This window comes from Hibiscus syriacus, unplaced genomic scaffold (genome assembly GCF_006381635.1).
Source record: "Hibiscus syriacus cultivar Baekdansim isolate YM2019G1 unplaced genomic scaffold, ASM638163v2 tig00110482_pilon, whole genome shotgun sequence".
In the NCBI taxonomy this organism is placed as follows: domain Eukaryota; kingdom Viridiplantae; phylum Streptophyta; class Magnoliopsida; order Malvales; family Malvaceae; genus Hibiscus; species Hibiscus syriacus.
In genome coordinates this window covers 715,406-728,212 of record NW_024062758.1, presented here as the reverse complement: position 1 = coordinate 728,212, position 12,807 = coordinate 715,406, and the positions used below count along the sequence as shown (strand labels likewise).

At 35.1% G+C, this 12,807-nt stretch overlaps 1 protein-coding gene across 1 annotated transcript; it reads right to left on the bottom strand.

Moving 5' to 3' along the window:
- Positions 1-930: 930 nt before the first annotated feature.
- On the bottom strand, positions 931-12,590 carry LOC120128776 (rhomboid-like protein 20). Its single transcript, XM_039146409.1, has 8 exons — positions 12,463-12,590; positions 12,267-12,367; positions 10,372-10,512; positions 9,289-9,355; positions 8,717-8,868; positions 8,530-8,631; positions 2,727-2,849; positions 931-1,457 (listed from the first exon to the last, which is right to left on the bottom strand). The coding sequence occupies exons 1-8, from the start codon at positions 12,485-12,487 to the stop codon at positions 1,284-1,286; spliced, it is 885 nt and encodes a 294-aa protein (XP_039002340.1). The 5' UTR covers positions 12,488-12,590; the 3' UTR covers positions 931-1,283.
- Between the last annotated feature and the right edge of the window lie 217 nt (positions 12,591-12,807).

The following is a 12,807-nucleotide window of genomic DNA, read 5'->3' as shown; positions in this document are numbered from 1 at the left end:
GCAACGTTTTGGAAAAAGAAAGTAAAACAACAGGCGTTTCCAATAATTTTGTTTGGGGGGAAATGAGAAAAAAACGAGAGAAGGTGGAAGGAATTACCCGAGCGAAATATATGCTAAAACCCAAGATTCGGAGCTCGATCAAATAACTGAAAAGAGAACCAAAACTTCTAATTTAATAATCTTATAAAATTTACTGTTTTGATCCCACTATTAAATAAAAGTTTAATAAACTATTTATCCTTATATTTTATATATATTAACGAATTATTCCTTAAAATTTTATAATTTAATCTAATATCAATATGTATAACATTTAATATTTTGATCTTTTTATTTAATACCAACTTACTATTTATACTACTGATATAAAGTTGTCCTTTTGTTTTTAATACAAAATTATAGTGGGTAAACTACTTGTATAATCACTAAACTTAAGTTCTATTTTGGCCATTCCACTAAAAAGTTTTAAGGAAAATATTATTAATTAAGTCAATAATGATAACTTTTAAGGAAAATATTGATATTACTGTTAAATAAATTTAATAATTACATATTTAATTCTCATTACTTATATATTCTATCAATTTTATCATAATTTTAATTATAAAAAATTAATAATCATCCAAAATGTTAACATATGTCACGATCTTATAATAAATAAAAATATTTAATAATCATCTTATTAGATGGAGGGAAAAAATAAAATTCAATAAAAGAAAATGATGAAAGGGGGAAGGGTGATGTGTCTCCACTGGCAGGTTCTAATTTCTAAATTAATAAAAGATAAACCTGAGTGGGAAATTAGCTTTTTCCGAGTGGAAAAAAAATTAATTACAGTTTCCACTGGCTGCAGAAGTCGAATATAGACTGAATTGGTAAAACAACTCATCCGAGAAAAGTGACCAAATTCAGGTAATCATGAGGAGATTTGGCTGTAACTAAAGGGTGCCTAAATTGTCTATTCAAATCATGCAAATATACAAACTTGTCAGTAATTTGGGACCATAAGCCCCACGTGTAATAATCCACGCATGCATGAGGGTAAACAATTTCAAAAAATTTGTTGCATTGGTGTATGATAACTTAAACTACAAGCTACAACAGGAATAAGAGTGGGAAACAAAATGGAAGACAATAGTGCTCCCTAGTGAAATCTCGGAATGCCACTGAACTCCAGGAGGCAAGCAGTTTGGTTGAAATCAAAATGTGTATATCTGAATGATCAAAGTATTTAGACCGATGGAATAACATCTGCGCATCCACTTTTCGCTGGCAATTCTGTCTCAATTAGTGGGCCTGCGCTTCAAGAAGATGTTGGTGGCAGCATTGATGTCATTTCTAGCGTGCACAAGTGCCTGCCTGGCTGAGTTCTGATCAAAGCCCATCGACACTAGGGTAGCAACAGAGACCTCCAATGGCTCTACAGCTGAAGGTGCAACTGAGGGTCGATAGGTTCTCTGAAAACAAAAGAGTTCAAGGCTTTGCATATCAGTGGTCAATGTAAATCCAAAAATCATTCAAAAATCTTCGCAGTTAAATACAAGAAATGGAAGAACCAACACATGACTGACACTGAATCTAATAGTTGGATGACAGTGGTACCGAGTAAACCTTTTCATAAAACAAACAACTTTAGGGAAAATTAGTCAAAAATCTATAGAAACCAATTGACCCACTAAATGTCTATTGAAAATACAACAGTTCACCAAAAGCTGGAATAATGGTTAACAGAATGCCCAACCTACATGATCTTATCAATGTATGTAATCGGTCAATCCATGAAGATTATTTTTTCCTTCAAACGTTGCTAACAGATTTGATATCTATAAAGCTCAAAATCTCAGAAACCTCCGATAATACTTAACATTGAGTCAGAATTCTGAAGGGATTGAAGGAGCTAATCTCAAGTTCAGTGCAGATTCTTATGTTTCTGCTTAAATGCCTGAATCTCCACTCAGAGGAGTTAGAATTTCCCACTACTCTTCCTTCTATTACAAGTTTTTGCATTTTTTTTAGTAAATCTTACTAAACGATAATTATGGGTCACAAATCCATAAATCCTCACTAATCATGGTCATGCAGCAAATGGCTGTCATATGCATTTCGCCATTCAGTATTCCAAAGGGCTGTATAGACAATCTAGTAACTGTATGGACATTTTTGCTCTGCATACATGGAGGATTTAGACTTTCATAAAAAAGAAAAGTACATTCATCAATATAGTGGTTTCACACACTAAGGTACACCGCATAGAGTTACATCAATATTACTGAATCAAGTTACATATGATCATAATGTCAACCTTCAGAAGAATGCATGAACCTTATAGAAGAGAAGAGGATATATTATTGAATCTTATAGAATACCACCTAACGCCGACCACTAAGCAGTAATACTTTAACAAACTAAAGCAATAGCAATATTATGACATTGAAATGTTAAACATCCGCAGCATACTATAATAAGAGCAGTTGAACACCATTAACATTCATATGCACCACATAATGCAAGTTTCATGAATAAAATACATCTGAAAAACATAATTGTATGCAACCTCTCAGCCCTTGCCTGATGTAACTCCAACTTCGGATTCCGATCACATGCTTCATGATACAAGTTGACAATATGCATGTTTATGTCGGCATGTAAATTACAACTAATTCTGCTTCCTAGAAAAAATGTCGTAAGAAATTTCTTAAAATGAAGCATTTTTAAAAAATACTTGCCTCCACTTGGCGAGTTGTGTAGGAAGGTACATTTCCTGCAAGATTCCTAGTTGGTGCTGTAGGTGAATTCCCCATAGAGGGCAAAGAAAGCCGCAAAAAGAAGGATGTAATAAACATGGGGAACTGAAAATAAAACAATGACTTTAGCAAATATAACATTAATGAAAATATATCAGCATACTAATTGAAAAAGATGTTACAAATTGGATGGAGCAACTAAAGAAATAGTTAAAAAGGTGAAATAATGCTATTATAGCAAAATTCAATAACCCTTCTTTAGCAGAGGAACTTTCTTCAGGACAGATCACCTTTTTTTTATAGGAATAGGAGGTCTCATTAAAACCTCCCTCATAGTTGGCTCTTATCAAGAGGCAACTAATTGAAGGAGGAAAAGAGTACCTCAATTTATTAATAAACCTGAATTACAAAGGATACACATTGCACTCTAACCCCGAATTACATAAGATACACATTACACTCTAGCCCTCCTAGAAAAAACAGAACATAACTACAATAACACGGGAAACAAACAACCATCAGCCTATCCCTTCCTTAGCTAGCTTATCTGCCTCCAAATTACAGCTCCTAGGAATCCATCTAACCATAATGTCCTTGGCAGTAACTAAGGCTCCAATTTCTCCTACCATCAAAAACCTGAATTACAAACCTTTTTTTTATAGGAATAGGAGGTCTCATTAAAAACCTCCCTCATAGTTGGCTCTTATAAGAGGCAACTAATTGAAGGAGGAAAAAGTACCTCAATTTATTAATAAACCTGAATTACAAAGGATAAACATTGCACTCTAACCCCGAATTACATAAGATACACATTACACTCTAGCCCTCCTAGAAAAAACAGAACATAACTACAATAACGACGGGAAACAAACAACCATCAGCCTATCCCTTACTTAGCTAGCTTATCTGCCTCCAAATTACAGCTCCTAGGAATCCATCTAACCATAATGTCCTTGGCAGTAACTAAGGCTCCAATTTCTCCTACCATCAAACTAAGAAACACAGGGGCAGAAGAAGGGCTCAAAATCCACTCCACTGCCTTTAAGCAATCACTCTCTAGAACAAGTCTACCTTTCACCACCCATTGAGAGCAAAGAAATAAATCAATTCCTTTTTAATTGCTTTCAACTCAGCAAATAATGGGGGACCAGGTCCCACAGCAATAGAAAAAGTGATTAGGGTAGATCCATTTGAATCTTTCATGATTCCTCCAATTCCACCTCTTAAGCCATCAAGCCTTACTGCCCCATCAATGTTGAATTTAAAAAAATTGGTGGAGGAGGCACCCAGCATAGATCTTTCTTCTTCTTAGTCGGATAAGTAGAACTTTTGTCTGCAAGCGTTGGATCCCCTACCAATAAGTCAGGCAGAATTTTAACTTGAGGAAATTTGGCTAGAAACCATTTGGCTAGTCTAAATCTGGAAATAAAAACAGTAAAGCACAATCAAGTTCCCAGTTTTCGAACACCACTGAGTCCTAGCCTTCCATAAAGACCACAAAACAACCCCTGGTATAAACTTCCAAATAGAAGACGAGGCCATTAGATAAGACCAAGAACACAATAAAGATAGGGGATCTTTGGGCAAAACTGATGATAAATCCCATAATCTTAGAAATCCATTCCACAGTTCCACTGCAACTGGACAAGAAATGAACAGATGTTGAATTGATTCTTCATCCTTTAGACATAAAGGACACTGAACATTATCCAGGGGAACCCCTCTTTTTTTAAGCTCCACTCTAACTGCCACTTTATGATGAGATAACTGCCATAAAAAGGTTTGAACTCTTGGAGGGACTATTCCTGACCACACCCATTTATTCCAATGGAAATCCCCTCCAGTCTGCAAGGGAGAGTCAACCTACATGCTTTAACCGAGAACATACCATCGCCTTTCCTGACCATGCCAGAAAGTCATCAGCTGATTCAATCAACTCAATATTATCAATCAAAGACATTAAAGAAATCACTGGTCCAGTTCCCAATCGCATAAGTTCCTCCTTAAATGAATATTCCAAACCCAACCACTGTTATCATAACTACCAAAATCAGCAACATTGCCCCATTTATTAGTAGAAAGAGCAAATATCCTTGGGAATTGAATTTTCAGAGTTGAGTTATTAACCCAAACATCATTCCAAAAAGCAATTGACCTACCATTCCCCACTTGCAACTTCGAATTTGACCTCAAGCACTCACCAATTGTGTCTTTTTCTCGTAGTTATTCAATATTCCTCTCCAAATCCACGAGTCTTTGTGAGAAACAGCCTTGCTAATTGAAAGAGTTAAATTACTGATATTATGTTTACAACAAATTAGTTCCTTCCATAGTGAATCTTTCTCGTTTGCAAACTTCCAACCCATTTCCCGAGTAGCACTCTATTGATCATACTCAAATCTAAAACACCCAAACCACCCTTCTCAATAGGGTGACACGCCTCACCCCAATTAACCCAATGAATTCTCCGCTTTCCTGAACCTTCCCCCCATAAAAATTTGGCCATAAAGAGTTCAGCTTTGATTAACCTTAGGAGAATTCTGAAAAGAGATAGGAAGAAAATCGGCAACGAGGACAGCACTGCCTTCACCAAGACCAGTCTTCCAGCCATGAAAGTGTTACAGCTTTCCATCCTGCTAACTTTGAAGTGAAGTTCTGTATTACTGGTTCCCACAACAGGTCTGAATTTTTTATAGAACCAATCGGTAATCCAAGGTAAGTCATAGGAAAAACACCCACCCCACAACCTGCATCAGAAGCCCACTCTTTTAAAGTATCATCTTCCAAATTAACACCATACAACTTCCTCTTGGACAGATTAATGTTCAGCCCTGACATAAGACTGAAAATCCTCAACACTCTCCTAATGTTCAGGATCTGCATAGGAGAATCCCTGCAGAACAGAATTAAATCATCTGCAAATTGCAAATGAGTCAGACGAAAGGAATTTTCAACCCCACCAATGCTAAACCCTTCGAACAACCCACAATTAACAACCTTGATCAACATTAAATTCAGTAACTCCCCTACTAAATTGAACAAGGGAGACAAACTGCAGCCCTGCCTTAAGCCTTTGCCCATCTGAAATTCTTCAGTAGGAGAGCCATTGAGAAGAACTGAGATAGAAGCAGATGAGATGCAACGATCGATCCATGAAATCCACTTATCTCCAAATCCCATGACTTTCAATAACTTCAGTAAAATCGGCCATTCCACCGAATCATAAGCTCTACGAAAATCCCAGGACAGATCACCTTTAATCACAATAAATTCAATGGCTTCACTTGCAGTGCTAGATCTTTTTTTTTATAGGAATAGAAGGCCTCATTAAAAACCTCCATCATAGTTGCCTCTTGTAAAGAGACAAATAGCGGAAGGAGGAAAAGAGTGCCTTAATATATTAATAACCCATAATTACACAAGTTACCAACCATTACATAAAATTACCTAACATAGAAACATAACCAAAATAAAACACCATAACCACTACTCAAAAAACAAACTTCACACTCTCTAACCAATTCTGACTTAGCTAGACAATCAGCTTCCACATTAATACATCTACTGATATGCTTAATAATAATATTAGACTGCACAACTGTCTTATGAATTTCTGAGATCAAATCAACAAGGTGAACCGGACAAATTTCTGGGCTGTTGATCCACTTCACAGCAAGGAACGAGTCACTTCCAAAATCAGAATACCTTTATCCCTCCAAACTGAATCAAAAAACACTGCTAACCCCACTTTAATAGCAAAAATCTCAGCAAGAATAGGAGAACAAGGTCCTAATGCTCTAGAGAAAGAAACCAGCTTGTTCTTGTCAGCATCTTTAAGAACTCCACCAACACCACTTCTTCTCCAATCAAAGTTAACAGCCCCATCAACATTCATCTTAAAATAACCTATAGGAGGAGGACACCAATTTAATCTTGACAGCCGAAAATTGGAGGGGAACTTAATCAAATCCGCCAAAGAAAGATCTCCCACAAGGCTGTCCACTTGGATAGACACATCCTTGTTTTTAGCTAAAAACCATGACGCCACCCTATACCTCACCAAGAAAAACAAATTAGCTTTATCGAACTTGCCTTTCTTGAAAACAATATGGTTCCTACACAACCAGACAGACCACAAAACAGCTCCTAGAATAAATCTCCAAATACCCGAGTTAGGACTTAACTGCACCCATGAAAGTAAGAAGCCCTTCGGATTATTAGGAAGAACTGAGATAACTTTCCACAGACGGAGGATTTTGACCCAAATCTGCCAAACCTGGACGCACGAAAAAAATAATGACTAACCGATTCTGGTTCCACTCCACAGAACACACATAGAGGGGATCGATATTATTGACTCCCCTTCTCATTAAAACAGTTTTGACAGCCAGCTTCTGATGAATAATTTGCCACGGAAAATCTCCACTTTTGGTGGAACTAAACCCCTCCACACAACCTCCAACCATGAATTATCTGAGTCTGATAAACTTGACACTAATCTGAACAAGATTGAACCGAAAACACACCATCCCCACTACCTTTCCACGCCAAACGATCTCCACCCTTCAACAAAGGTTGAAAATTATCCAACAATACCATCATTTCCATCCAATGTTCAAACTCACTATCCATTAAGTTCCTCCTAAGTTGTAAATCCCACACCCACTTCCCATTAGACATACACCCAAAATCAGCCACAACCCCTTATTAACTGACAGTGCAAAGATTCTTGGGAACATAGTCTTCAAAGAATAATTAGAAATCCATGAATTATGCCAAAAACTAATTGAATCTCCTTTTCCCACCTGAAGCACAAGATTATTCCGAAAGCATAACCCAAAAGAATCATTAGTCCGAAAGTTATTAACACCACCTTTCCAAATCCAAGACGCATTAGAGGGCAGATTATCATCTAGAACAATAGAACTCATCCCCACATTATACTTGGAGCATATCAATGTCTTCCACCAAGAATCCTTCTCTGAACCAAACTTCCATACCCATTTGCCCAATAAAGCTCTATTCCTTAGCTAGATCTTTTGAATTTCAAAACATTTAATTCTTCGATAAAAAGCTGTTAATAGTTTTCAAATTTTATTCTAATTTGCGTGGCATTCTGATTTAACTAATATTTCCTAATTCATGTAAAATCAGTGTTAATAAACAGAAACAAAATGGAAAATTAATTTGCTGCATTAAAAAATATAAAATCCTACAACTGGTCCCTGAACTGCAGTCAAATGTTGTACAAGAATATCACCAAAATGAATTCCTCTGCATCTATTGATCAGTGATCTACGGAACATCACTAACACCATCAAAATGAAGCAGCTAGTGAGCTAATTTTCATTTTTGATAATGACATGTCAAGCCAAATGGAAAGTGTGACATCTATTAAGATAAAATCAATTAAATTTAAACTAAAAAGCAATTTTCTATTTTTTGTTTCTTTTCTTCTCTATCATCCATTCCACTCCATATGCCACTCTCTTTTCCTCGGCACACACCACTGATAAAATGCAGTGCAAAAGTAAGTGCATATGCATAAGAAAAATTTACATATGCATAATTCACTACCGTTTGAAATGTAGGGACTTTGTTATAATAGAACCCCTGAACAGGACCATTCATCAATAGGTTTATACAGAAAACATAGCCACCATTGCTGCAGCCAGAATCGCATTTCAATCTATAGCATAGATGGAAATCTATATGTATTTCCCCATGTCTCCAAGAAAGGAAAGTTAACGAAGCAAAAATTTCTAAGTATCAGATTGGAAACAACCTTAGCCCTTTGGATGCAAAAGACATTTAGACGATATAAGGAACCAGCAAGGATGCCACATATCCCAGGTAAGAGAGATCTTTTCCAAGATGATAGAAGAAGCTGCAAGAAAGAAACTGAAGTTTGTCACTGGGCCTTGAAGTAGAAGACTAACACTAAGCAGTAAAACTAATTACTCACTCATTACCTGAAGACCAGCTAGATAGATGAAAGATTTATTGGAGAAGCGAACACCAAAAATTCGAAACCATGTTGAAACCGGGATGTCAAAATAAAAAGGTACAAATGAGGCAAATATGAGGCCATAAGGTCCAGAAGTAAGCAGGTTAGCTGTGGGATCTGTAAACATTAAGTCTCAAGTAAATTTTCCATCAGCATCACCAATTCAGCATAGAAAACTAGTATATTTAATCCTGCATACAAATAACAATCAAACATGCTGATGTCTAAAATCTGTCTTCATTAAAAATTTTAAGAAAATAAAGGAAAGCCTTTTTGTTGGAAGCCAATATGTATGACTTAGATTGCGAGTTATACAACAATATCTTAACATCGTAAAACAGGTATAATCACATAAAATTCCGAAAGGTATATTGCTCAAAGGGAAGTTGAACTTCCCACTCCTGCTTAATTTGGAAAAGAATTTTGAAAGTTGACCAAAAAAACTATCACCAGAAGAAAATATACAAACTGAGAAAGACTGACACAACATGGTTTATATTAGAAGAAAATGGCATGGAATGATATGACAATACATACCTTTAAGGATAGCTAGAGCCACAACCTCAAAGAGAAATGAAGCCACTACTGAGAACAAAATAAAAACCTGCATAATCAAAGCAGACAAATTTATGTGTAGGAAGGGGGTGGCATACTTTGGTTTTTGTAGAAAATGAGCAGCCAATTAAAGAAATATAAGAGTATAAACCATTTTGCAAGTCAAACTGAGAATCTCTTCAATTGATGATTCCACCATCACATGTGAAATTTCGTAATAATATCATAAAGGTCTATCGATGGTGGCTCATTCTATTAATTTAATACAAATTTAATGATGTTATATAATAACTCCTCTGGATGGGTTACCAGTACGTGACAGTAATTTTTACAACCATGGATAATTCATCTTGTTTTTGGCAACCTAAATTTGAATATGGATATCAATTTCTGAATTCAGATTTCTTATATAAGTAATCAAAGACTTGTAATCCAAGATTTTCAAAATATTCAAATTGCTAGTAAGGTAGCTTAAGATTTCAGTTTAAATTCAAATTAATATTTTTTTTATTTTATTATACAAAGAATTCATTGATAGAATCAAACTATGTAAATAACATTTCTCTCTGTCTCTCTCTCCATTTCTATCAGTATGCAAACTTTCGTAGAGAATCGATCTACTGGAATTAATTCTATCATGTAAATACAGCTTCTACAGTCTCCTTTATACTCAGTTCTGATCTTATCAAACTAGAAACTTATTAGTGACTAAAATCCTAAAATAATAGAATTTCTATTTGATAGACAACCCACAAAACCTCAAACACTTGCACATAATATGACATTGACCAACACTTTCCTATTTCTCTTGATATCAGAAGAAAGTGAAACAAAAGAAAAACCAAACCAAACTCAGATATTTCGCTTAAATGGCAGGGCCTCTTCTAACAAGGGTCACAGTATTAGTACAGTTAGGTTACTGTAGTTTACTACACTGGAAACATAAATCCTATAGTAATAGTTTAATTCTACAAGTATTGGGTGCAACATTAAAGAAACGTGTATATATATCACAACAAACACAACAAAACACAATGGTATAGTATAAATGCTATGATTACTCACAGAGTACTTGTTGGAACCAATTTGTCGCTCAAAGACCCTAAAGTAGTATAGTAGATAAAGTCCAAACATCAGCTCGGGTGTAGATGAAAAGGCAAAAACTGATGTGATTAGCTTCCATATGCTAAGTTTTCCGAAAATATCCTGTCATAACGATGGAACAATCAGAAAGAGCTATAAAAAATAACCTAAACGATCACAAGGCATCTTAAAGAAAATTAAAGAAATGCAATGCCATTCAACTTAATTTTGGTGTGGAGAGATCATCCATTAACAACATGGCACTACAAACAGTTTCTTTACCATCATTTAATTTTACTATATATTTAGCAGCTTTACAGTATAGTTAAGACTAAATACCCTCACCCCACCCCGTTTTCCCATTTTTTAGAGAAATTACCATTACTATTCGGCTTTTTCTGACAAGAAATCTTAACACAGTAATACCACCTCCCCTTAACTCCTTTTTTCCCATTTCTGAGTTAAGTATATAAATAGATGCCCTTAACAAATTACCATTAGCATGCCTCCTGAATTTGTTTTATTCAGCATATAAACAGATGCACTTAAAACCTGTAGAAGAAAATAAAAGAAACACCCATTCTTCTTTTGTCATCTAAATAAAATGAGTAACTTTGCACACTGAACAAATAACAAATTGAACAGTATAGCAACACTTGTTTAATTTCCTTTGAGAAAATGTAGCACCAACTAGTACAACACTACTATTCCTATAGACAGACACAAAGAAGATTGAAGTAGTACAAAAAAGTATCATGTATGTTTTGAGACATTCAAAGAAAATAAAGCAGGCTCCGTTAATTGCTTAAGGATTAAACTAAGAGGGTGAATATAAGCTTGTTTTCCTCATGGGCTCGATACTTCAAAAACTGTTTTTATATCATAATTTTCTACTTAATTACTACTTGTATGCATCCCGATGAGCTTCTAGCGATATGGTCTTAAATATACTATGAAGTAATGTGTCTATATAGCTAATACCATCTAGTAGGGAAAATGTAGTTTGTTGTTGAAATTGTCTGAATTATGAGATTAACTACAACATATGATTAGAAATCTGAGTTGAAAATGTGTTACTATTGTATTGCTCTTCTAGTCCATAGCTCTTCTAGTTCATAACGGGCAACCAAATGATAGCAATCTCTACTTGGTATCTCAATTCTAAACCTCAGTCAAATCAGTGACAAAAGAATACTTGATTTTGAGCAAACTTAATGGACCAAAATAAGATGAACCACAAACTAATAATTGAATATCATTCAAATATGTGTTCTCTTACAAGATGAATTTCATGTATCTAAACAAATGATATACTCAGAGTAAGATTAATAGAAACTAATTAAAAAACTATGAAAGATCAATGATGTGGAAAACAGAAAACTTAGAAATCACTTTCATCTTATCCACCCAACCACAAGGCTTGCTTGAAATGAAGTCTTCTAGATCAGTAGTTGATGGGAATAAAAGGTAAAAGAAAGTCATCTACTTGATGCATTGATAACCAAAACAATTATGCATTCAATAAAAGATCCACTTTAAAACCAAAAGAACGATTAAACATTCCTCATTCTTTCCATAAAAAACACAGGACAAATTTTGAAATTAATTTTCAGAAAAGCAAAGGCCAATCCTGATAAATTGGGAAATAGAAAAACAACAGCTTGTGTGGAAATTGAAATGGTAGATCAAAGACGCATCACGGAAAAACCCTAGAATCTAGTTCACACAATAAACATTAAAAAAATGACCACGTATCCACGAACACGAATTAACATTAGAATTAAAAAACTGCCGAATATAATTCGTACAGGAAATGTTTAAATTAAGAAAAAGGAAAAAAAACAGATTCAAAGCGAAACTACTTAACAAGGGTTTACCTGATAGGACAGTCCGAGGTTAAACGAACGGCCTTGGATCCCAAAAAATACGGTGAAGAACGCAGATGCAACAATAAAACTTCTTGCGACTGGAGCATTATCTGCAACACAGTAATATACAAACTCATGGAAATTTCAAGACAAATAGGAAAAAGAAGAATCAAAGAAAACAATAATTCTAATAAATAGAACGCACTGAAACCAGACGGGCCGCCGTTCATCTTTCAAAATTGATAGGAATGAAGAAGCAACGGCCTTTGCCTTTCAGCTTTCACCCTTTTTGTCTGTCTTTGGTATGGAACGGAATTACAGAACTGAAAAGACTCCTCTTTCTTTTATTTTATTTATGGTTTTCAATGACGGCTCCCTTTCTCACCCCCCCCCCCTAAAAATTAAAGAGTAATTTCTAAAAATAAGTCAGTAACTAAGAATAATTTAAATAATTTAAAGTTAAGGATAGAAATGACACATAACCTACAATTAAATGTTATTTAGTGCAGTTTGTCTTTTTCAGGGTAAATTACATTGGCGGTCACTTTTG